The 26,583-nt window shown below is 40.3% G+C and overlaps 2 protein-coding genes and 1 non-coding gene across 5 annotated transcripts in view; all 3 read left to right on the top strand.

The window, feature by feature from the left end:
• Positions 1-22,012, top strand: HAUS6 (HAUS augmin like complex subunit 6). 2 transcript variants are annotated; one of them, XM_060762540.2, is made up of 16 exons: positions 1-305; positions 3,268-3,363; positions 4,333-4,411; positions 5,556-5,688; positions 6,270-6,414; positions 7,402-7,467; positions 7,736-7,790; positions 7,894-8,067; positions 12,801-12,994; positions 13,440-13,569; positions 14,036-14,138; positions 14,696-14,789; positions 15,972-16,029; positions 16,851-17,033; positions 17,960-18,095; positions 19,970-22,012. In XM_060762540.2, exons 1-16 carry the CDS (start codon positions 175-177, stop codon positions 20,932-20,934), a joined length of 2,742 nt encoding a protein of 913 aa, XP_060618523.2. In that variant the 5' UTR covers positions 1-174; the 3' UTR covers positions 20,935-22,012. The 2 variants fall into 2 exon arrangements, with proteins under 2 accessions (XP_060618523.2, XP_060618522.2); XM_060762539.2 differs by having other exon boundaries at positions 6,267-6,414.
• On the top strand, positions 15,769-15,899 carry LOC132769557 (small Cajal body-specific RNA 8). The gene has a single exon (XR_009630882.2). It is a non-coding gene; the product is annotated as a small Cajal body-specific RNA 8 (non-coding RNA).
• Positions 22,013-24,592: 2,580 nt separating the features above from the next.
• The window catches only part of RNF20 (ring finger protein 20), a 32,483-nt gene continuing 30,492 nt past the window's right edge, over positions 24,593-26,583 (top strand). Inside the window, exon 1 of one of the 2 annotated variants that reach the window (XM_060762542.2) lies at positions 24,593-24,723. In XM_060762542.2, coding sequence (XP_060618525.2) covers positions 24,614-24,723 — 110 coding nt within the window. In that variant the 5' untranslated portion in view covers positions 24,593-24,613. The remainder of the gene's footprint in view (positions 24,724-26,583) is intronic. The other variant, XM_060762541.2, reaches the window with a different exon arrangement.

Here is a 26,583-nt window from a genome sequence, read left to right as displayed (position 1 = left end):
CCGCCAGGCGTAGAGCCGCTCGCGCGCTACTGCACTCACATTCTGATTGGCTAAAGCGCCCCGCGCTTGATTGTGACGCAGTGCCTCCCCTTCTATTTAAGATTTGGGCGGTTTGTTGGAGGCGCCTCAGAAAAGACTTGGAAGAGGAAGGGGTGGGCGTTTGCGGAGGCCAAGATGACTGCGAAGGCCCCACGCCCCGATTGGGAGAAAGAGTACCTTTGGCACAGCCTTCTAGCGCTGGGCTTCGACCCTGAAGGGGCCGCCGCAGCCGCCGGGAAGATTTCCACGCACCTCCGCCTGGGAGAGTGAGTCCAGCGAGGAGGGAGAGGAGGAGGCGGCCTTAGGGTTGTGGTTGCCCCGTTTCCTCAGAACCCTATCCTTCTCAGGGCGGGGCTGGCTTTGGGTCAGAGGTGGGCCTGTGCTGGGAAGGGCTTTGGGCAAACTGAGGGCCCTTCCACACAGCCCCATATTCCAGAATATCAAGGCAGAAAATCCCACAATATCTGCTTTGAATTGGGCTGTCTGAGTCCACACTCAGATAATGTAGGATTTTCTGCCTTGATATTCTGGGATATAGGGCTGTGTGGAAGGGCCCTCAGTTTGCCCAAGTTCTGGGAGTGCCTTGGACCACGAGAATATCCAACCAGTCCATACTTCAGGAAATAAAGCCTGACTGCTCACTATTAGAGGCAAAGATGAAGTACTTTGGCCACATCATGAGAAGAAAGCTTAGGGAAGACAATGATGCTGGGGAAAATGGAAGGGAAAAGGAAGAGGGGCCAACCAAGGGCAAGATGGATGGATGATATCCTTGAAGTGACTGGCTTGACTCTGAAGGAGCTGGGGGTGGTGACGGTGCTCTGGCATGGGATGGTCCATGAGGTCACAAATAGTCAGAAGCAACTGAATGAATAAACAGTAGTATGAAAGCTGGGTCCGGAAGCTCTGAGCGTTATGCAGTTTGTGATAGTATGATAGCTGGGTTCAGAAGCTCCGAGTGTTACAGAGATGCTGCAAAGGCGGCTGTGAATAAAGGAAGAGAGGGGGCAGAGTGAGAGCGAGGAGAGCGAAGGAAGGATAGAAAGGAGGGGACACTTACGGTAAAGGTTAGGGCAAGGTTTAGGGGTAGGGTAAGGGAGGGTTTTGGTTAGCGTAAGGGTTTGGGTCAGGGGTTTCCACTTCACTCCTTTGGGAGTGCTATTTGCACGACGCAGAACTGAACACAGATATTATAGGAGGAATGTAAGAGTTCTTTAATGGTAAAACCCTTATCCTAAGCTTAATGAGGTATATCCCCGCCCTCAATGTGCCATCCTCCCCTTCCCTTATTCACAACCGCCATTGCGGAATGTGCATAATGCTCGGACCTTCCAGACCCAACTATCATACTATCACCTAGGACTGTTCAGAAGGGCCCCCAGACTCAAGGAGCCTTAAAAACTTGACAATATGCTATATTTCTTTTGAGCAGAAGCTGGTCACTTGGAGCACCTCTGGTCTTGCTGTAAGAAGGTCCTCTCCATTGTGCATGTGGCAGGGCCCAGACTGCATTGTAATAGGTGGTCTGTGGTTTCCTCTTCTCTGCACTCGCATGTTGTGGACTCCACTTTTTAACTATTTCTTAAGATTGCTTCTGCATCTTGTGGTGTCAGAGCACAGTCTGTTCAGTGCCTTCTAAATCAACCCCTCTTCTGTGTGCCCAGGAGGGAACTTCTCATCTGGTTGTTGAGGTTCTAGGTTTTAGCCTGCCACTTTTGGACTTTCGCTTGCTGAGGTGTTCCTGCGAGTATCTCTGTACATCTTAGAAAGCTATTTCTTGATTTAAAGCATTGGTGTGCTGGCTGATATCCGAAAAGAGGATGGACTGCAGATGTCAATGCCTTAGTCCTTTTATTGCTGGCTGCTACTTCCGGCAGATATCAGGTGGTGCAATACTGGCTAAGTAGTATAATTTCTCCAGCAGTGTTGGGTGTAGATATCCTGTGATAATGCTGCATGTCTCATTAAGAGCCACACCCACTGTTTCATGTGGTGGGATTTATTCCACACTGGGCATGTGTACTCAGCAGCAGAGTAGCAAAGCACAAGGGCAGATCTCTTCACTGTTGTGATGCCCAAGTTGTACCAGTTAGCTTTCATATGATATTATTTCTAGCACCCACTTTTTGTTTGATAATTATACAGTGCTTCTTGTAAGCCAGAGTGATTCCCAGGTATTTTGGTGTCATCCAGTGAGATACCTTCCCAGGTAATCCTCACCTCGAGATGCTTGTCTGTTTTTAAGATGAAAAGTACATGTCTGCATTTTAGATGGATTAGGAATCAGCTGGTTTCCCCTCTAATAGGCAGTAAGAGCACCTAAATCTTTGGAGAGCTTCTCTTCAACCATTTCAAAGTTCCTTTCTTGAGTGGTGATGGCACAATTGTCAGCATAGATTAAACTCTGTCCCTTCTGGCAGTGGCTGATCATTTGTGTAAATGCTAAACATTGATGGAGCAAGCAGACTCCCTTGAGGCAGGCCGTTCTTCTGTGTTCACCATCTGTTTCTCTGGCCCTGTAAATCAACAAAAAAGGGCTTTCTTCAGTTTGTTGTGTTCCTTTTTTCATTAGAGGTATTTTACAGTTTTAATTCTATAGGTAGTTGATATTGTTTCAACCACTGATTCTGAATCTGTGGTCCTCTAGGTTTTTTGGACTTCAACTCCCAGAAATCTCAGCCAGTTTACCAGCTGTTAGGAATTGTAGGAATTAAAGTCCAAAGCACCTAGAGGACTTGCTTTTTTATGGTTGATTGATGCAAAGGGTCAACTGTAATATCACATATCTGTAAAATGGAGGCCAATGTTTCAATTTGTTTATTGGAATTTTTCATCCGTAACCACCAAAAGGTTCAAAGGATTTGTTCTTTCTTTTTGATTTGCACATCCATAAAAATAATAAGAAATCTATTCACATGTATATATACATGAGCCAATGCAATATTTTTATAGTAATTTCACCTGACTACTTGAATGCCCAGTATTTGATAATGGATTTTTTTCTTTGTTTATCATTGACAAATTATTGATTTCTGCTATTCTAAAAACGTTTACAATCCAGTCTTCTTTTGTCTGAAGCTCTGACTTCTTCAATGTTGTGTTTATAGCATCCATGTTGCATTTAAACTATGAATGTACTTTTGTTTTTTGATGCAATATATAGGTATGCAATCCAAAATGTAGATCATGACCTGATTTTAACAATCTTTTGTTTTCTTGCTTTTAAAGGAATATGTTCGATCAGCCAAACAAAGACGCATTTCATGTTGTTGCATGGTTTTTGTTTTCAAAGCTGGACCAGTCACGTTGCAATGAGATCTTCAGGTGAGAATATCATTTCTCTGACATCATGGAAGAATATTTTAATTACTCGAAATCTTTAAGCTTAGTTATTGGTGTCCACAAAATCAGTCAGTCTTGCTTAGCTAAAGCATACACTATTTCTAGAATCAGGATTAGCTTTGTCTTCTGTTTAGTTGATGGCAAGCTTGATGAGTCGGTGGCCGAGGTACCCTTTATCATCTTTTTTTCCTGCATGATATGTTCATTTGGCAACTTCTCAACCTGCTCATATAACCTAAGTGATGGGGTTCACCCTAGTGTAGTTTAAGTGTAGGATGAATGACACAAAAACTAATGCATGTGATTAGGTTGGTGACAATGTTTGTATGTATTGGTCAAGAAACCTAAGCACTTGAATACTGTCTGGAATAAATGCCAGATGCTCTGGACTGTAAACAGAGATAAGATACTTCTCCAGCATTAGAGGTGTAAGAGGAAGGGAGTCTCTAGCCAGACTTGGGAATGAATCTCCTCACAGTGGTCCTAATTGAATCAAGTAGGACAGTTACAACTTCTGCTGAATCTTGGAGTTGGAGATAAGAGATGTGAGGGACGTGTAGTGAATTTCTCGCGTGTGGTTGATTTTGGTTGGTCACTTGACAAGCTGAGTGGGTGCAAGGAGAGATTAAAAATCACCAAAAATTAGCTCTTATCAGGCTGCTTTCACTCAATGCAATAGATGATGCTGTACTGACATGTTGCCCAAAATGCTGATTTATGCTGGTAAGACTATAGGTATACTTAAGTTGCAAGAGAATATAGAAAGGTGTAGCAGAAAAACACCCGGAAAACCACTGTTGTCATTCAGCCTCTACAGTAAGCAAAATATATTGCTAGTGTTCTTAAGTAACATCAGAAGCCTCCTGTATGGCTGGGTTATGGCAAGGGAGGTATTTAGTGTCTTGAGCACATTTTGAACTTTGTTTCTTTCCTTTCCCTGGGAATGGAAAGGTTGTGTTTCCCCCCTACAGATAAAAAGGAGGACGCAGAATGTCGAAAACAAGCCTATGAATGGCTGAAAAAAATTTCAGTAAGTACAGTATTGGCAAAAATTAGATGCTATCCATGTATTTGACCCAAACTTACCAAGGTATGCCTCTGTATGTATTGCTATGTGAAAGTTACTTTTAACATTGTGTCATGATAGAGGAGATAGTTCTTATACAACATGAAGTAAGCACTTTTTCAACTTTTGAAACTGCTCATCGCCTGGAAAATATGGCAAGTAATTAGAAATGACATCGGAGAAGCATTCAGAAGAGATACATCTCTTAGGCCCCTTCTACACTGTAATATAAAATCGAGATTATCTGTGATATAAAGTCCAGATTATCTGCTTTGAACTGGATTATATGGCACTGTAGACTCATAATTCAGTTCAAATCAGATCATGTGGGTTATCTGCTTTGGTACTCTGGATTATATAGCAATGTGGAAGGGGCCTTAGAAGGAGGGCCATAGTGTCCCCTGCTTCCTTAGTTGTTTGCTTCTTGATAGTGGAAAGCTTGCCTATGTTACCCCCCCCCCCCCCATCGGTGCACACAGGACCATTAAATTAATATGTTAAGATTCCCGTTGTTGTTTTAAGATTACATTTAGTATCCTATATATTGCATGTGCATAATCCTATCTTTAGCAAAAGTGGACCAATATTGTTAGACTGAAACCCCATTGGACCGACGAAGCATTTCGCCAGTAGTGAGATGTGTTAGACATACAGTCCAGCAGAATAATTTGGGCAGCCATAGCTGCATTCCCCTCTTAGTGTATTTACAGGTGAAATTAAGATAGTCATAAGATGAAGCTGATGCTGCTGTGATATTTGAGAGCCAGCATAACAGGGTCTTTGGCTTTAAGCACCAGTCTTTGCTTTGACTACCTATAGTATGAAAAGTCAATTGTGTGGCATAGGAGAGAAAAATGCCCATTCTGGCACAATAGATTGCCAGCAGTCTTTTATACTGAAATGGCTGCTCCATCAATACTATCTTCAGGTTGTGGTAAGATTTGGCATGGTAAACCCTGACAAAGAAACACAAGCCATTTGGCACAGTTCTGCTTGCTTGGTAAGTCTACTTGCAAAGAAGAAAAGCATAGTAGCTAAAACATATAAACAGTTGTGTTGTAGAAAGACTTAACTTTCTCAAAAAATCTTAATCTTTTTATTTTCCTAGGATGATTGTGGGGAAGGCTTTCCTCAAGTTGTTCCATCCTTATTCCTTTCTCCTGGAGGTCCCAAGTTCATTCACCTAATGTTCCATTTCTCAAGATATGTCATAATGCATTACATTAAAGTGAATTCTACAGGTAAACAACCGTGTTGGTGCAGGATGCAATGCCTGCAAACCTTTCTCCTTCGAAGTTGGCCCCCAATTTGATTTTGGGGAGGGGGGGTGTTGTGCTACCAGTGACCTTTCCTATATAAATCCACCTGTCGCATAAAGCCTGTATGTTGTAGAAAACTCTTAAGATGTGCCAAGGAGTCCTATCAAACTTGAATGTGTTGGAAAATACCTCTGGCATTCCCTTGTGACTGCATACTGCTGTAAAAGTTCAGCAATGAAAATAAGCCTTTTGCTTATCATTCCCACAATTGCTGACTCATGCAGGTCCCTTGATAACGTTTCCCCAAACAGCTTTTGAAAAACAGTAGTTATTGTTGTTATCCTTTCTGTGTTTCATGAAAACATTGGAATCTTTGCTGAAGGATAGAATAGAAGAAGTAAGTAATACTTGGTAGACTGCATATTATATAGATCTTTGAGCACTTTCCTGGTAATAAGTACAGTGTTGATACTGGATTCAAGAAGCCCAGGTACTTAGAGGAGTAGCCACAAGTACAAAAGGTTTGGGAAACTCTGGACAACCTTTTCTTTTTTGTGTAGCAGGTGGAATTTCCTACCCAAAAGCACTGAACTCAAAATCTCCAGACCTCAGTATGGCAATGGCAAAATTCCAGGTGTGTCAAAATCGATTTTTAATGGCTTTGCAAAAAGAAGACTCCCTCATTCAGGAACTTCAGAAGAAAGCACAGTAAGTATTTCTATAAATGAATGTGATTAGTAGATTTTAGATGAATTGTCAGCACTTGCTATTTTTATATATTATATATTTATGTATTTTATTGCATATACACTGGAATAGCTTGAATAACTTAATGACTGTGAAAGCCAGTAATTATTATATGTGATATGCACTCCTATACTGGGAAATTTGAAACAGAGTATACTTGGTCACCTGTCAAGGATGCTTTAAACCTCAGGTTCTTGCACTGGGAGTAGAAATGCAAAGGTCTCAAAACTTTTGGAAAAATTTCTCCCCTGGTTCTCCTCTCTCCCAGTCTTTTTTATGAGAAGAAAATGAAATCACTTGGATTGTGGATTTAAAAAAAAGAATTATGAATAAAACATTTAAAGCAAGGTGTCCACATCTTTGATCTCTCCAAAAATTTCCTAAAAAAATACAACAAGAAGACTGTTAGCTCAGAAAACATATATGTGGTCATTGCAATTCTTTATTTATTTATTTTTGCATCACTTCTAGGTTCTTCTTATGGGAATGACTATTTTCTGCTTAACATTATAGAAGGCTAGAAGAGACAAGATAATTGTCTGTGCTTTATTGATGTTAGTGGTGTATTTTAACTGATTTTTGCCTGCTCCTAATAAAATGGCAAATGCAAGAAGAGCTCCTTGCAGTTTAAGACTTCAGTTGTTATTGAAAAAAATAGTTTCACAAAACAGAGTTATATAGTTATAGAATACTGTATTTCAATATATAATTAATGGCTAATTTCTGAAAGGAAAAAATGCTTTTCAGTCTGCAGACGATGCCAATACTACATTTTGTCTTTTCAAAAATGTTTCCCTTTACAACCCAACCCCTGCAATACCCCATGTTTTTCTCTCATGGCATCAACATTTCTCAAGGTTTTACGTCTCTAATTGGTAGTTGGGTCATCTGTTTATCTTGGATGAATCCCTTGCCAGTGACTTTTGAGTTTTTCTTTTCTATTTACAGGCTTTTAACTAAACAAATAAGGAATTTACAACATGAAAATGCAGATCTGGACAGACAGCTCCAAAAGTATGTGTACCCTGTTAACTTACATACCTTTTTAAGTTTCTGTCCAAAGTGTTTTCCCTCTATCAAGTTTCCTAGGACTTTTGCTGTTCAGCAGTACATTTAATGAGTATGATAAGTTATGGGAGAAAGAAGCTTTAGATACTTAGTGATGTATTTTTTTTGTTCTGTCGCATGGAATGTCTTCAATTCCTTGACAAAATGTATCTGAATTTACCTAAGAAATATTACTCTTGCTATTAGTGAAACTTTTTGTTTTTCCCTTGGGCAGAATGAAGGAAAATGTTCCCCAAAATCAACTTAACACCCTTCAGAGAATTGAAAAGGTAAAGATTTCTGACCATGTATTCACAGTATAAATTTTCATTTGAAATGTAATACTGGCTTTTTCAAGGGTTTCTTTTGTTTCCACCGTTCTAATTTCTCAAGGTTCGTTCTTCATGGGAGGCAGTAATGAAAGTATTGCATCTTCTGCGAAATGAAAGAGAAGTAGTGGATGCAGTACTTAAAGGCCATGTAGACGAATATATATTGGATGGCACAAGTGTTAATATCAACATCCCAAGGCCTCTGATTGAAAAAATTGAAAAGGAAATACACACGGTAATTATCTGCTTTTTGGACACTTCATTTTAAGTCTCTGACTTAAATTGTCATTTGATTTAGCTGTGTGATATTGAATAATGTTAATTAGTTACTGAGCTTGGATTAGAGAAAGGTAAGCCAAGAATGTATCTGCCACAGTGGCGCAATAGGTTAAACTGCTGAGCTGCTGAACTTCCTAGCCAGAAGGTTGGTTTGAATTTGTGGGACAGGGTGAGCTCCTGCTGTCAGCCCCAGCTTACCTAGCAGTTTAAAAACATGCAAATATGAGTAGATCAATAGGTACCACCTCGACAGGAAAGTAAATAATGTTCCATGCCAGCCAAATGACCTAGGAGGTGTCTGTGGACAATGCAGGCTCTTCAGCTTTGAAATGGAGATGAACATCACCCCCAGAGCCGGAGATGAAAGGGGGAAGCCTTTACCATTATCTGTGTATCTGTGTTTCATTGTTTTGAGGCATTGAATGTTTGCTTTGTGTCTGGATATGTCTGTATATACTGGAATCTGAGACTTCTTGGGGATACATTCATATTATTTACTAGCTGTGCCCTGCCATGCGTTGCTGTGGCCTATAGTAAAACTTATCAAAGTTGAGGTAGATATCTGGACTATTATGAAAGAGAGGTACCTACCTATTCCTTCCCCCCTTTCCTCCCCCTTTCTCTCCTTTCTTCCTTCTCTACCTCTTTCTTTCTTTCCTTCTTTTACTACTTGGTTTCATCCTTCTCTCTTTCCTTCATTCCCTCCCTCTTTCTTCCTTTGCCTTTCTTCCCTCCCTGTTTGCTTCCTTCTTTCACTTTTTATTTCCTTTTATTTCACCACCATTATAACAATAACATTAATGCAGTGCATTGCCTCTGGGACCTGACACCTCTCCCATTCCCCCAGGGTCTCAAAGGAATAATAGCATCATCATAATAATAGAAATAACAACCTTTACCCGCCACATGTTGCTGTGGCCAACCTTCCCTCTTTCTCTCCTTCTTTCCCTCCTTCCTTCCTTCCCTCCCATCTTTCCTTCTCCTCTTCCTTCTCTATCTCTTTCCTTCCTTCCCCCTTTTTCTTTCTCTTCTAGTCTCTTTTCTTCCTTCTCTCTTTCCTACTTTCCTTCCCTTCCTCTTTCTCTACATCTTCCCCCTTCCTTCACTCCCTCTTTCCTTCCTTCATTCCCTTTTTTCTTTCCTTCTCTCCTTCCTTCCTTCCCCCCTTTTTCTTTCTCTTCTGGTCTCTTTTCTTCCTTCTCTCTTTCCTTCTTTCATTCCCTCCCTCTTTCTCTACATCTTCCCCCTTCCTTCACTCCCTCTTTCCTTCCTTCATTCCCTTTTTTCTTCTTCCTTCCCTCCTTCCTTCCTTCCTTCCTTCCTTCCTTCCTTCCTTCCTTCCTTCCTTCCTTCCTTCCTTCCTTCCTTCCCCCTTTTTCTTTCTCTTCTGGTCTCTTTTCTTCCTTCTCTCCTTCTTTCCTTCCCTCCCTCTTTCTCTACATCTTCGCCCTTCCTTCACTCCCTCTTTCTTTCCTTCCTTCATTCCCTTTTTCCTTTCCTTCTCTCCTTCCTTCCTTACCCCTTTTTCTTTCCATCCCTCTGCCTCTCATTTCTTCCTTCTCTACCTCTTTCCTTCCTTACCCCTTTTTCTTTCTCTTCTGCTGTCTCTCTTTTCTTTCCTTCCATCTTTCCTTTTCTTTCCTTTTCTTCTTCCTTCTTTCTCTAACTTTCCTTCCTTCCCCCCTTTTTCTTTACCTCCCTTTCTCTTTCTTCCTTCTTTCCTTCCCTTCTTTCCTGGATTTTGACAGGGTGGGAAGGGGCTCGGTGGGGTTTGGAGGTGGCGTGAAGTAAAAGGAGGTAAGATTGGGGCAGGGGAGTGATGGAGCGTGGGGTTGTGTATGTGTGTGCGGCGGCGGGGGAGTGATGGAGCGTGGGGTTGTGTATGTGTGTGCGGCGGCGGGGGAGTGATGGAGTGTGGGGTTGTGTGTGTGTGTGCGGCGGCGGGAGGAGTGGGGTTGTGTGTGTGTGTGCGGCAGCGGGGGAGTGATGGAGCATGGGGTTGTGTGTGTGCGTGCGGCAGGGTGTGTGTGTGTGCGGGAAGCGGCGCGGCGGGGCTTGGAGTGGGCATGGCTTCCGCAGAGGGAACGTTGGCCGGAAGACTGTGTGCGCGCGCCAGGGAACTTGCGGCTGGACACCAATGCGCATGTTCAGTTGTTTTGCCGTTTTGTGAGTGTGTTGTTGTGTTGTTTTTCATTTTGAGTAGATATGTTTGTACCTTGTGGGTTGTGTTAATGGGCATGGAAATTTTGGTTAAGTTTCGTTGTTTTTTTTTTTTAGTTTTGTTGTTTTGCCGTTTTGTGAGTGTGCTGTTGTGTTGTTTTTCATTTTGAGTAGATATGTTTGGACCTTGTGGGTTGTGTTATGGGCATGGGAATTTTGGTTAAGTTTTGTTGTGGTTTTTTGAGTTTTGTTGTTTTGCCGTTTTGTGAGTGTCCTGTTGTGTTGTTTTTCATTTTGAGTAGATATGTTTGGACCTTGTGGGTTGTGTTATGGGCATGGGAATTTTGGTTAAGTTTCGTTGGGGGGTTTGTGAGTTTTGTTGTCCGGTTGAACCAACCTAACAGATTTATATATATAGATTTATTTATTTACAACATTTAGATGCCGCCCTTCTCACCCTGAAGGGGACTCAGAGCGGCTTACAAGATATATATATATATATATATATATATATATATATATATATATATATAACAAAATATTATTTTAGCATAATACAATATCAGTATTATATATTACTATATTGTACTATACCATTATATTGTAATATTATTAGTAATATTACATGTAATATAAAATATATAATTAGAATATTAGTATTATATTGTATTACATTATAATATAAATATATGTATATACAATATATTGCATTATAGTATATTATTAGCATAGCACAGGAGACAAGGTGGAACTGTCTTCTGCCTCCCTGTGTCTTCACTCTGGCCCAGAGTGGCAGTTGGTGCTGGGGGGAGGGGTCCCCAACTGATGACATATGCAAAAGACAAGATTGATCTGTCCCCTGGCCCCCTCTTTCTTCACTCTGGCCCAGAATGGCAGTTGGTGCTGGGGGGAGGGATCTCCAACCAATGACATATGCAGGAGACAAGATGGAACTGTCCCCTGGCCCCCTCTCACATCACTCTGGCCCAGAGCGGCAGTTGTTGCTGAGGGGAGGGGTCCCCAACTGATGATAAAGAGGTTTCTCAGGAGTTTAGAGTGCATTACTTCCTTGTTAAATGTATGATTACGTGCTAATCATGCACTTATTTGAGCTAGAAAACATTAATCACAGATGGTCTATCTGAGCTTCCTTTACTGAAAGCAGCAACAACCAACATCTAACTTCTCTCATGATTGAGATGACTGAAATGGGATAGCTAAATATGTGCATTGTCAAATCATCTGTTCTGAATCCTGCCATTTATCTGCTACCTCTGTTGGCTAGACCTTTTAGAGAGGGCAGGTGTTACTTTTATGATAGCTAACCAGGGTAGTATCTCTGACTGCAAATTGTAAGCATTCAGTCTATAAACCTACTTAGTCAAAAGACATTTTCAGGGTATTGTACTGTGGAGCAGCTTTTATACTCATTAAAAGCCAATTGGGGTAGATGCCAATTTTTTTAGTCCACTAGCATACCTTCTTTCTTTTAACCAAAACAGTCACTTTTTACTATTTTTAGCACCACACTGCAAAAGATTTTAAGTACAGAGGTTCAAAATAACCTCTTTCATTTTTGCTTGATCTGCAGAGGCTCCAGATTCTGCATTGTTGCGTGTGGGAAGTTTGGTCCAATTCTATTATAATTACAACTCTCAAATGCCAAGGTCTATTTCCCCCAAACTCTACCAGTGTTCACATTTGGGCATATTGAGTATTTGAGCTGGATCCATCATTATTTGAGTCCACAGTGCTTTTTGGATGTAGGTGAACCATAACTTCAAAACTCAAGGTCAATGCCCACCAAATCCTTCCAGTATTTTCTCTTGGTCATGGGAGTTCGGTTTGGCAAGTTTGGTTCAGTTCCATCATTGGTGGAGTTCAGAATGCTCTTTGATTGTATAAACTATAAATCCCAGCAGCCATAACTCCCAAATGACAAAATGAATCCCCTCCCCAACCCCACTAGTATTCAAATTTTGGCATATTGGGTATTTGTGCCAAATTTGGTCCAGTGAATGAAAATACATCTTGCATATCAGATATTTACATTGCAATTCATAACAGTAGCAAAATTACAGTTATGAAGTAGCAACAAAAATAATTTTATGGTTGGGGGTCACAATATGATGAACTGTGTTAAGGGGTCATGGCTTGTGGAAGGTTGAAAAACACAGGTCTAGCAGAACATGAGCTATTCTGTTTCACAATGGAGGTTGGCCTGAATCAAGCTTTGATAAGATGACCTGAATTAAGCATTGATCTACAAGACTGGGAAAGAAAAAAAAATACTGGGCTCTTACAAAGTAATAAGTTCTGAACCATTGTTAGAAGCTATATCTGCACTTCTAAGAAATTCAGTTGCCAGAGATTTAAGACTACAGCTATTTGTACTGTATATTTATTGAATGTATAACAGTGAGGATTTCTCCATTAATTTCAGTTGCATTATGCCCTCTTTTTCTGTGTTTAATTGTGGGATGAATCTTATATTTGTACTCTTTTTCCCCTTGTTTTCAATACCCGAAGTTCCCTATGGGGAATGTGTACGAAGGAGGAAAGCTAAATAGTTTAACAGTCATCCAGTTGCTAAACAGAGCCTTGAAAATGTTGATTAATGAGCGTCGACACTCTGAAAAGGATCCACTAAAATTGGATCTCAAGTATTTTGAAGGAAAAACCAAATCCCAGAACAAGGCTTTACAGGGACTAAAGTCACTGAGGTGAGCACGGAAGTCTGTGGCATTAATACTGTATGTATTGGCGAACAATGCATGCAGATCCGAGTAGGGTGGCCTTTTGCAGCTGATAGATGGTAATTTTGTCAGCACAGATTCTTTTCAAGTACAGGCCAAGGTCTTTAGGCATCATTGCCAAGAATGTAATAATTGAGTAACCATTTAACAAATTCAAAACAGATTTGGGCTTAAGTTTGTCTATAATTTTGTGTAAATGAAACTTGTTTGTTGTGTGCTTTCTTTTTCTTTTCAATTATTATGAAACACAAGTAAATTGTAATCAAGGTAAAGGAAGCAAATGCTGTTGACAGTTTCTGTATTTTCATAACAAAATGCTTGTTTTTGAAGTAGCCTTATGAAATCTGCATTTATTTGAGTATAGGCAATGAAATTCACCCAATAAACATCTTGGATATTAATATTCTTATAGGCTAAAATTAAAGCACGAGGACCGAAAATTGATAAGCCAAATGATTACTGAAAAACAACAAGAATGGGATTTGAAATGGAAAACCTGTCTTGGCCAGTCACCTTTTCGGTTAATGAGAGAGCCTAACCCTGTAAGTATTTGCAGAGTAAAAGAATGTGAAAGAGCTTGTACTTAAAAAGAAATATAGAAACTATGTATACTCACGTATAAGTCAAGGTTATGTTTTGGAGCCAAAATTATGCATTTATATTTGATCCAAGGCAGATGAAACTCTCACTTTTGTTCCTCATAAAAGGAAACAGTTTCTTTTAGTAGTACTACTTTTGACCTGTGGATAAATTGACCCAGTTTTGGGAGTTGATTTTTTGGCTAAAATTTCTATGCTTAAACCTGAATATATACAGTACTTAAAAAGGGTTTCCATATACAATGGAAACAGATGTCTACTATGAATTGCAGCAGAGACATTCTTTCCAGTAGTATGAATTGTTGAGCTAATTAAATTTCAAGGTAGACATCTCGTTGTAGTATAGTATAATTCTAGTTATTTGAATATCAAGCTTCTTAGTGTAACACTGATTTTGTTTTTCTTTTAGGCCCTTGACTTTTTACCAGCTATGTCCCCACTTTCTTTTGCTCCTGCGACAGAGGAAGCTTATAAAAACAGTGTATTTTGCCAATTCCCTGCATCAGTTCCAGGTAGGCCTTCAACTAAGTAAGGGCTTTACTTGCTGTTTTGAATGGGATTCAGATCTTGGGCTTAGCTGTGGCAGTAAATGGTTTAATATGGAATGTCTTGTTCCAGTAGCTATTTTTGAGAAAGAGTGCTTAAGGACTTGGATTAATGCTTGCAAAACGGGTGAACAGGGCTTCATTTTCATTGGTTCAGGATTCTGACTGGCAGACTATATATATGTCAATTCTTGACAAAGTAGACATAACACTAATTTAGGAAGCATTAACGTACCGTATCAGACATTAAGATACAGAAGATAGAATCTTGTGTGTCAACTGGATTGTCAACCATGTCCTTTTCCGTTTTATCTTACCCTAATTGCCCCAATCTATAGCTCAGATTGCTATAGATTTCAAAGACTTCTGAAATTTGGTAGGGAGGTTGCTATATATGTCTAACAGTTGAATGCAGTTTGAATCAAATGAGGAGCGTTCTCTCCTGTCCATAATAACAAACACCGTGTCTTAATACGGAAACAAGAGCCTAAATTGTGTATCTGATTTTTAAAAATATGTTTTAGAGGTAATCGAAAAGAATCTCCAAACAGATCAATTTGAGGGAACTGGTAAAGCAAGAGAATGCCAAGGTTATTCAACTGTGCTGACTGCAGAGAGGTATGATTTTAATATATCCTTATGCGGTGAATTGGTGCATGCAAAATGAAGGCACTTTTTGGGGTTGGGGGTGCTATTAACACTGTTTGGGTCCGTGTTTTTATCCTTCTTAGCCATGAGATTAACACAAAAATGGACAAGATATATTTCAATCCTGAAATCTATCTTTGCAGCTTATCAACCCCTGCCTGAAAAAGGGAAGTTTTTAAAACTATAAAAACCTGTTTTATGGCAAATCATGAAGTGTGTGCTAAAACTAAAAAAACTGAAAAAGAACCCCCTCCCCCAAAAAACCCCTTAAACTGAAAATGTGGCCCTTAAGCATATGGTAAACCCAAAAAGTGGCCCCCAGTTGCCCCTCACTTGTTCTCCTTTGATTGTAAGGAAATATAGCTGGAGATGCTAATCTAAGAGAATTTTTGAACTCTTTTGAACATCCTGACAATCAATGAGACATTTGCTCCCTTGTCTGCCACTTCCTTGTAGCAAGGAGGCACCCAGATCCCCAGTGGGAGTAACGCGATTCTGCTTTGCTTCTCCTGGAGTTAAAACTCCCTCAGTCTAGGAAGCATCTCTAGTCAAGGCCATTTTAGAATAGCTTCTTCCCTGCAAATGCCCTTCGAGCTAGCACTCAATACTCCCATGCTATTCAGAAGCATAGAGGCTGTTTCTGTCTATATCACATCTCTGAGAGACACATCTGATTTAAGAGAGCAGGAGTGATCAGACATCAGGGAATAAGAGTAACTAACAAGGGAGAGTCATTTCAATGTATATATGGTTTTGTTTGTGTATATACACATTGCTGTGGTGCAAAGGGGGAATTGTGTGGCTTTCTAGATGTTGGGGTGTGACACCTAGCATTCCTAGTTATGGAGTGTGTTATAGCTAGAACTTTTGGATCTTGGAGCTCAGCCACATCTGGAGACCTAGAACATGATCTCATCTCCAAGGACAATGAAGCCTTTGTCTATCTGTTTGGGAGGCCATTAACACAATGAGAGAAAAGCCATGCTCTCCTTGCCACAAGTCTCCCTATAACAAAGATGCCTTCTGATGACCGGAACGAATGGAGGGAAATCGTAACGGACAGATACGGGGCACACAACTTTAATCAGCTGAACAATATCAACAGAAATACATAATGTCATTGCTGTCTCTCTAGTAATCACTTTTTTCTAGGGATGTCATGTCTTCGAATCTTGCTAGAGCATCAGAAGACAGGATGGCTTTTGAAAGGGTAACCCATCTCTAGCTTATATATATTTCTGCTCTTTCTTAAGGAAAGTTGAAGGGCATCTATGAAACTGTAGAATATACGAGTTGTCTTATAATAAATTGATCTGGTTCTTTTTACTCTGCTTATGAGTGACCTTTGAGTGCTTGTTTGAGGAGACAATGCAAATTCAAAAATAAATATGTTCTTTTCTGACACTTAGACTGAGTATGTATTTGCATATGCAAAAGAAGCTATCAGCATGTCTTATGCTGAGAATTTATGCTGAGAGGCAATTAAATGACTGGCCAATGATTATCAGTGCAGATAATCATTCAGCGTGTAAAGCTCTCATTCTCTGAGTATATTCATACTTGATTATACTCTTGCTTTCAATCTAAATTTAATGACACATTACTAAAAATTGGTTATAGTCAAAGGAGTAGGAATTTACCTGGCTTGATTAAGAACGGGACATTATCTTTTATTATATGGTGTCTGATATCTGACCAAGACATAGATACAAGGCCCATGAAGCCTCAAATCCTGAACTATGTTGTGAACCTTGAGGAGCTCTAAGGGGACATCCTAAGATGGCTCTGTGACTCTGCTGCTTGAGAGCTTTGGTTACCCTGCGTAAAGCTCAATAGATTCACTAGTTATTTTATAGATCTGGAATCTTTTCATTGCTTAGGAAGACTTATTTATTCCAAGTTTGGAATAGAAACACTGCAATCATAGTAGTGATTGTAGTGTTTTCATCTGCAATTATGGCAGGGTTGCAGAATATGGGAGTCTGCATGACGAATCAGTCCTAATACATATAAAATGTGTGTTCGCCCCAGGAATCCAATGCTGACACTCCTACAAGGGCAGAGCCTTCTGATTTTCAGATCTTAAAATACACAGGAAGGAAAAGTAAATTAGCAGAAATTGGGAAGAAAAGACAGATACGTGTTCCGAAGACACCGTCTACAGTTAAAAGAGAAGATCTTCTGAAGAGAGCACAAGAGCAACTAGCAGAAGAGGTGAGGAATAGTGGAATACAACTAAGATTTTTATTAGTTTACTCTCCTAAATAATAACAATATATAAGCATTTAAGTTACCAAAGACTAGAACCTTGTCGGTTACAGTAAAAGTCAAAAGTCCAAATAGATCTTAAATTTTTCCTTATTTCCTTATTATTTCCTTATTTTTTCACCTCTGTCATTTTCCAGATCTGGTATAAATAAAAAATAGCGGGAAACGGTCTAAAACGAAGGGGACAGTAAAAATGACGGTTCTGGTGCACTAAGCCAGATTACTATAATTGCATGAACACATAGGAAAAAGGTGTGATTGTCCTTGGATTGGTGCTGTGCCTCTCTATAGTAATACAGACTTCACCTTCAGAATTTTACATACAGAGAAGGCTCCTCTGCCCATAAAAATATTTATGTAGAAATTTTATTTGTTTGGAATGGTTCCTAAGAGATTAATGTTTCCAAACTGTCCTTAAGCATTGGCAGCATGGTAATTCTTCTAAACCTGCTGGGTTTCCTTGCATGGAGCCCTCATCTGTTACTCGCAAATTTCATAGATTCTGTATATTTGCGCTTTAGACTCTGACTCACCTCAGGGACCGTTTATCCTTGTAGCACAAAAATCACAGGAGGTGAAGAAAGTGCTTGATCCCTCCTTAATTTCAATACTGGAAGATCTGCGCTGAGAAGGGCACTGAATTAGTGAGCAGCTGGAAAAACAGGCTGCAACTTGAGTGAATGCATCCATTTCTTAAGAGCTGCTTTAGCTTGGCAGGACTCAAGGACTAGTGATTTTCTGTTCCAGGTTTTCATAAAGCTCCCCTTAAATCCTTCATTTGGAAAACATAGGATTAGAATCCCACTAAAGCTCTTCCATGATTAGAATATGATTTATCTTTTCTAAATCTTAGGATTTCTTTATTCTTTTAGGTAGCGAATGTGATAGTATCTGAATCACCACAGAACATTGGAGGAAAAGGAAAGGATTTGGAAGACCTGATTGGGTCCTTAACCTCAGATCCTTTCTTAACAAGGAAACAAATTCCACGAACTCCAGAAAACCTGAGTGAGTGTCTTTAATCTCGTAGCATTTTGCCATAAGTAGAAACCAGTTTTAATACTTTGAGGATCAGTTTAGCCTGTCTGGTAGATCCATATTACAAAAACTGTTTCTTGCTGCACCCATTGAAATGGGCTCAACAACACTATAGATCTCCCATGCAGTCTTTTGAGCAGCAGTTGTTGGGGTTCCATTCTTGAATTTGAAAGTATACAAAATGGGATTTTTCCCTATTGATATCCCACAGTAAGGAGATTGCGGCAAGTGCAGGATGTATAGTTCCCAGAAATCTAGAAGCCATGGAAAGCAAGAAATTTCCTTTTTTTAACAAAAAGAATTTGGGAAAATTGGAAAAAATGCTGTATTAGCTAGTATTCTTTATAGATGGAAAATGATTGAGTCACTTTTCATTTTAGGAATATAAAATATGCTTTTGTTTGTCATATTAAAACTAGCATTTATTCAGAAAATAATTGCATAGAAAATATTTGGTAAAGTCTCTTAAATGGTTTGGGGGTTTATGAGGTTCAAACAAAAACCTACACAATATAAAAACAGGAAAACTGTGAATATAAATTAACCATAAAGTATCAAGAAGACCCAAAGTACTTATTTCTGTTATGAGAATTAAGAAAAGAAAACGAGAACCAGGAATTACAGTGATTTGGTATTTTGCAAGCTCTTTGGGATTTCCAGTGGTGGGGAACTGGCATTGTCTCTTTAATGTGCCAGAAACATTATTTGGAAGCCCACTGTATACTAGTAGTTAATGGTTCATGGGCCAATTCTGTGGAACACCAGTTTGGATATCACTAGTGTATATAATTTGATGTAAAAATCTACATAATGTTAAATGTAATGTAATATTAATAATAACTAACATGAGACCAAGCCCAAGAATTACAATAAGGCAAAATAAAATATAAACAAGCAAATAATAACATCAAATACAGTGCAAACAATAACAAAATATACAATAAAATGAACACAAAATAAAATGGCAAAGGAATTAAAACACAGTGCACAGGGCCAAATGCAAGGGATAAAATTATAAAACCCTGGGTGAGATGGATAAATAATGTATCTGTATGAATGTATCGACTTCATATGGAGCTCCATTCTTGCCAAGGTTGAAAAATGTCAGTTCTGTACTGGACATGGGGAATCTTTTCCACTCGTAACTGTGTCTCAGCTTGTGTAAGAACTGAAGAAGAAGGAGATGGGAATCAGTAGAATTTAAATATATATATATATATAGTTTTTGCTTTGTCTGGACAGAAGGAATCAATCAATTCATGGATGTCACTTTCTCATTGGCAAATCTCCCATTCTTTGTATCTACATGCGCAATGGAGGACCTTCTTATAGCAACACCAGAGGCACTCCAAGTGGCCAGCTACTGGTCAGAAGACATTTAGTATAATTAAAAAGCTTTTAAAACTGTGTGTTTTTAAAATACATTACAAATGTACCCCCGGTTTGCTTCTGATATGATAAATATATAAAATTATTTGTATGGATACACATCCCTGTACTTAGAAAAATAACCCCAAAAAAGGCTTGATGTTATTTGGACAATCTTAAAATCCCACTCTTGGCCAGAGTTCAAGGTCTCTTTTCTACTTCATTTGAATAGCAGAATGGTGCTTATTATTCAGCTTTATAATACCTTAGCCTTTGCTGTAATGATCTGATACCACTGGGGCTGCTGAGACTTTGCAGAATACAGGTGTGGCATGTATCGAAGCAAGTGAGATAATCGATAGTCACTATAGTTGTTTAAAATATGCTATGGTAACCTATTACGACAATAATGTATTTATAAAGGTGGGGGGAATGGAATAAAATGTTGACGTAACTTTTTCTTGATTGAATTTTAGTTAGTGAAATTAGAAGCTCATGGAAAAAAGCCATCCAGGTTGAGGAATCTTCAAAGGCAGAATCACATCATGCTGATACAACAAAAAAAGACTTACTGCAAGATGCAGTCCTGGCATCTGGAACGCCAGTAGACTCCAGTATGGCAGTCTTCATGTCATCTGGCTCAGTAGAATCTCCCCCTTTCCTGGAAATGCCATCTTCAGGGAACCTGAAGCAGGGGATTCTGGGTCCTAATGAATTGTCCTCCCACCAAAGATGTGCTGGGCCATTGGATGACAGTTTTTTCAAGCAAGGACTGACACCTACAGTTTCAGATGATCCTTCAACTGGCAATCCTACAGTCAGCCTTAAGACAGTAAATAAATGTGCAAACGAGTTGTGTGATGATCCAGGGAAGTCAGTTTACAGTCAGGATTCTTCATTGTGTACAACTTTGCCATGGACTGGCACTCGAATGTCAAGTGGCAATTATGACGATAGCCAAGAAGTTGTCCATTTCGGCATACTTCAAGAAACCCTTCCAGAAGAAGCAGAGTTTATAAGTCCAAAGAGCTTTAAGGATTTGGAGTCTGATGAAGTAAGGGAAGACAGCTCCCAAGACAACAATAAAGCTGTCCCTGATCATGTAGCAGAGAATGAGCATAAGTTGGATTTACACTCTATTCGGAAACGATACAAAGCATTGGAAAAGACTCTTCTCAAGAACTCATCTTCCAGAAAGCCCATTTCAAGACGGAGATCAGACTTCAGCCTTCTTTCAGTGGGCTTAGAAACTACCGATGTGCTTAGCCCTTCTGGGAAACCGTATGCATTTGATGCTGAACTTATGAAGCCGCCAACACAGATGGCTCTTCCTGAAAGAAAAGTCCCTGCTTCCCCTCTCGTTCCCTTTTCACCATTGCAAGCAGGAAAAAATGTGGATGCCTGTAGTGAAGGAGACCTATTTGATAAACTAAAGGGTTAGTACAGTCAGATCTGCCAGGCAGATGTGAGTCTGAATAACTCTTTTTCAAAAAGTAGTATTAAAGTGAAGAAGAATGTGCAAAGACCTGTAAAGATGAAGCTCTTTTATGTTTATATAATCATGATCCACTGACTTGGCATATCACATTGTGCATTCTTCTTTTGTTAAGAGTATTTTTGGAAACTTGATTCAAAGGAGACATTACTATTAACGAGTGCTATTCCTCATAGGTTTGTTGCCCAGTTCCGGTGGTAGAGTCTCTTTATTCTAAAAATACTAATACATTGAAGTCACTTGAAACATTGGAAGAATAAAATTTAAAGATTTGAGAGAATGCAACACTAGAAAAAAAATATATTAATGCATCTTGTCTAACAGATAATAGTACATTTCTTCCAGATTTTTAAACATACAGATTGCTCTAAATTTCAAGCATAATTTTCAAGTGAGCTGTAGGGAAATAATTGGCTAGACTAGTTACTTATTTCATTTTACTCCTGATTAGAAATCTAGGGTCATTTCAGATTTCTTCTTGTTGAACTCATCTTGTATATGTTAGTTTTCACTTAGGGAGAACGCTTTCCAAGGAGATTTACTACCGTAGACTTCTGTGAAAATAAGTTTAGTCTGGCTCCTTTTCTTTGCAGTTCCTTGTAAGGCCGTTTTATTTCTGCTACCATCTCAACAGAAAGCTCTATGCCATGCAATGCCAGAATTGGCTTCTTTCCATTTGGCATGGACTCTCCACAGGCACAAGGCATGGAGATAGATGGTCACATGGAGCAGGGTATGTGTCTGTCCACTTCCATCCTGTTTGTCCACCTTCTTTGTGGGATAAATGGTAGGACAACAGAAGGATTAAAAATCCAGGATACCATTTATTAAGAACAAATGAGTGATTCATATCACCAGAATTCATTTCCCTAGTCAAGATGTATCTGTAGAAAAAGAGCCAATCTATTAGGTTGTGCCTTAAAACTAAAAAAAAAAAAGTCGTGCATCTGTTCTTTTCTTTAAGCTTTTACTCTTGAGGAGGAACATTTATTCTCAATAAAAATGTATTTTTAAAAAACCCTAATATTTGTCTTGAAATATTTATTAAAACACTTCTTTAAAAAAAGATTAACATAGTAAACTTGACTCACAGACATCTTCTGAAGTTACTTTCCCCCCTCCTTTACCTTTTCTTATATGAAAAGTAAAACTTTCACAGATTTGTGGAGGAGGTCCAGGTTGCATATCCAGTTACCAGTTGATTTAAGTTTATGCACTCTTTCAGATTATTGGAAGTTCTGTGGTCATGTGGATCATGTACCTTCTGGATTGAGAAATTACTGCTCGAGGAGCTGGAGTATAACCATAATCTAAGAACTGTACATTGTCCAAAGCCTATTTGATAACACTATGTAACAATATTTGGGGGGGGGGGGCATTCTCCTGGTTTGAAAGTGTTATTTCCTGTTTAATTGTGTGGTACTTACTTTGAAAATATTTGTTATTTTCATTGTTGAAATACCTGGGTCCAAATGTGTCCAACGAATTGATTTTTGAATGTGTGCCTTCAAGTTGTTAGAGACTCTAAGGTGATCCTATCAGAGGAGACAAACTCGTGGAGAGCGGGTTTCCCTTTGCTTTCCTCTTAGGCTGAGAGGGCGACCTGCACAAGGTCATCCTGTGCTTTTCCATGACTGAACAGGGATTTGATTCAAGGAAGAAGTAGGATACTTGCAGGCAGGAGGCTACTTTTGCAGACCTCAAGCAGTAAGGAAGGTTCTCGACGCAAAGGAGAAAGGAGGACAAAGGGACAGAGATGCCTTTGGAGAGGGGCTGCCTTGGGTCTATTTCTATCCTTGGTAGATTGAACCCACAAGGGCCCAAACCTGCATCCAACTGGCCCATTCTTCCCCACCCTCTGGAGCACTGAAAGGAGAAAAAAGCCACAATTCGTAAGCAGAGGAAAGTTTATCTGAGGAAGTTCCTCTGTTATTGATCAATTTAAAACAGCAGTGGATATTGAGATCCAGGCTGCTGTGGGTTAAGCCTGGTGAGAAAAAGAAGCCAATATTTCAGAATGAATCTCTCCAAGTTGAAGCAGAAGCCACTGAGGTATTTATTTAATTCCAGCTGAAAGTGATGCCAGCCTGTGGTAATCCGCCCAAGATAAGTTGAGATACATTATACAGCAAAACAGGCATTTTTTAAATATACATGTCAGATTTGAAGTTCCCACTGTCTCCAGTTTGGCTGTGATTGGCCAAGCCTGGATGATGCCAAATGAGGTCTCTGTGGAGGCAGGAATCCGGCATGCCCAAGCCAATGGGAGAGTGCTACCTGCCTCGGATGTAGATTTCCCTCTGTCCAATGATTGGAGAGGAGTTGGCAGGTCTGAGAACAATGGATGGGAGAATGTGAACTCCATACCAGAATGACAAAGGTCACATATTGTCCAAGCAGCTGGGATAAAGGGCAGTGTGGAGGGACATTATGAGAGGCAAAAGCGGGATAGAAATCAAAATAAAATATGATCAACGTATTACCTAGGGTTCTTCCAATCAGCCATATAACCCAGAATATCAAGGCAGATAATCCACAACATCTGCTTTGAACTGGGTTAGCGGAGTCCACACTGCCGTATAACCCAGTTCAGTGTTTTTATACAGCTGTGTGGAAGTAGCCCCTACTTCATCACTCTAGAGAATGAATTCACTTTATATCCAGTTTCTGCCTCCTGCAGAATTCTGGGGTTTGTAGTGAGGCTGTTAAAAGCCTCTATTCTGCCTTGGTCAGACAACATCTGGAATATTGTGTCCAATTCTGGGCGGCACAATTGAAGGGAGATGTTGACAAGCTGGAATTTGTCCAGAGGAGGGCGACTAAAATGATCAAGGGTCTGGAGAACAAGCCCTATGAGGAGCGGCTTAAAGAGCTGGGCACTCCCCAGGGGAGTGGCGGCATATAAGTTTAAATAATAAATAAATAAATGTTTAGGCTGAAAGGAGACATGATGTGGGTCATATACAAACATGTGATAGGACGTCAAAGGGAGGAGGGAGCAGGCTTGTTTTCTGCTGCCCTGGAGACTAAGATGTGGAACAATGGCTTCAAACTACAGGAAAGGAGATTCCACCTGAACGTGAGAAAGAACTTCCTAACTGTGAGAGCCCTTCAGCAGTAGAACTCTCTGCCCTGGAGTGTGGTGGGGGCTCCTCCTTTGGAGGCTTTTAAGCAGAGGCTGGATGGCCATCTGTCGGGGGTGCTTTGAATGCGATTTTCCTGCTTCTTGGCAGGGGGCTGGACTGGATGGCCCACGAGGTCTCTTCCAACTCTATGATTCCGCAGGAGGCAGCAACCGGATTTAAAGTGGATTCATTCTCTAGAGATGTGTGCAGAAGGGGAACATGCATGAACGGCAGGAAGCGTAGCTGGATAACTGGGAAAAAAGCCTGGGGCTCTCTTCAACGGACCCGGAAATCGGCCTTTTTATGCTCTCTTACCTCTTTACCCTGCTGCAGCTCTAGAGCTCCGCAGCCAGTGTTTCGACGAAAGGGAAGGCAGGGGGCGGGAGTCGAAAGGACAGGCGGAAAGAGCGCTGATTGGCTGAGCGGGGATCGGGGCAGCGGTTGTACTGCGCAGAGCGAGGGAGGCGTGTCTCTGGACTGCGGTTGGCGTCCCTCTGAGCATGCGCAGGGGGAGGGAGGCCTCTTTGGGGCGAAGAGGAAGAGGGAGGAGACGGCGGAGAGGCAGCCACTGCACCCAGGGGCAGTTTGGAAATACCCCCCAAATAAGCAAGTATTGGTCTTTTATATAAGGGACACCTAGTAGGCAATTCCCTGTGCTATTAGACAGAATGGGGCCTCTACTGATGTTGGCATTCACTGGGGGTCCTGGGACCAAACCCCAGGGCCCACTGAAGACTCAGCCTGTTGACATCTGTATAATCTGTTCTCCCAAAGGATCAGTGATTGGATATTGCATAGTGTTTCCCCCTTAGATATTAGATCTTTTCTCAACCTTGGTTTCTAATAAATGAGAAGCAACTCCTGACAAATTATCTAAAGAGCCAGGGATTTTATAGTTCCCCTTTGTGGACTTCAGAACTGCAATGGAAATGGGGGTCCACCCTCCCACCCCCGCTTCGACTTGTACCAATTCAATTTCTTCCCTAGGTCCCTTCTACACTGCACTATATCTTACCCCAGATTATTTGCTTTAAACTGGATTATATGAGGGCCCTACCTGATTTTTCTCTGTATTATTTTGCATTTTTTTCTATTGTATTTTTATGCTTTAATAATAATAATAATAATAACACTTTATTTGTACCCCGCTACCATCTCCCCGAGGGACTCGGTGCGGCTTACATGAGGCCGAGCCCAAATGCAACAATACAAGCAACAAAACAATACTTATCCTATTGTGATGTGATTTTTAAAGACTGGACTCAGCATATTTGCCTCCTAAGCTCTGAATTCTTTACAGCCACATCACATGGCACTTCATGATCTGCTTGCTAATGAGCTGATGCTCAAGTTTTGGATCCTGTTTGTTTTTGGATGCTCTGCTTATTTTAGGGCAATTTTCCCTAACACCTTCCACACAGCCATATAAACCAATATCAAGGCAGATAATCCACAATATCTACATTGAACTTGGTTATCTGAGTCCACACTGCTGTATAACTCAATTCAAAGCAGATCATGTGGGATTTTATACAGCTGCGTAGAAGGGGCCTTAGTTGTCTAAAAGCCTCTAAAGCCCCTTCCACATGGCCGCTATATTCCAGGATCTGGTCTCAGATTATTTTATAACCTCAGATTAACTGGCAGTGAAGCCTCAGGGTCCTTCCAAACAGTCATATAACCCAGAAGATCAAGGCAGGAAATAACACATTTTCTGCTTTGAACTGGAATATATGACAGCGTGGACTCAGGTAAACCAGGGCCCTTTCACACCTCCCTATATCCCAGAATATCAAGGCAGAAATCCTACATTATCTGATTGTGGACTGGGGGGCCCTTCCACACAGCCCTATATCCCAGAATACCAAGGCAGGAAATCCCACAATATCTGCTTTGAACAGGGTTATCTGAGTCCACACTCAGATAATGTGGGACTCTTTCAGGAGTGAATTTCACTTCAGAAGGGCAGATTTCTATTACTTCCTGTGGTCTCACCTCCATTCTTAACTATAAGTCATTTGTAAGTTAGATGTTTGAATAGGGAGGGAGGTCCGCAGCTGAGGGCCACCACTGAGAAGACCTTGTCTCTCCCCACCAGTCGCACCTATGAAGGTGGTGGCACCGAGAGATGTTAACCTCCATGATGGTTCATAGAGGGAGAGGCGTAAAGACAGGTAAGTAGGGCCAGGGCCATTAGAGGCTTTATAGGCCAAAGCCAGTACTTTGAATTGCACTTGGTAGCAAACCGGCAGCCTTCCCAATGCTATCCATAGATAGATAGACAGACACACACATATGGGTGGAGTTTCACTTCAAAAATACACCTGTTCTGACTTGCATACAAATTCAACTTAAGAACAATCCTACAGAACCTATCTTGTTCGTAACATGGGGGCTTCCTGTATGTATTTTACTGAATGTTTTTATGATCAAGCGAGGGGAAGTGAGTAAGAAATAAAATTTATTATTA

The sequence above is a fragment of the Anolis sagrei genome, chromosome 2, assembly GCF_037176765.1.
Source record: "Anolis sagrei isolate rAnoSag1 chromosome 2, rAnoSag1.mat, whole genome shotgun sequence".
Classification (NCBI taxonomy): Eukaryota; Metazoa; Chordata; class Lepidosauria; order Squamata; family Dactyloidae; genus Anolis; species Anolis sagrei.
This window is presented reverse-complemented; position numbering and strand designations above follow the sequence as displayed.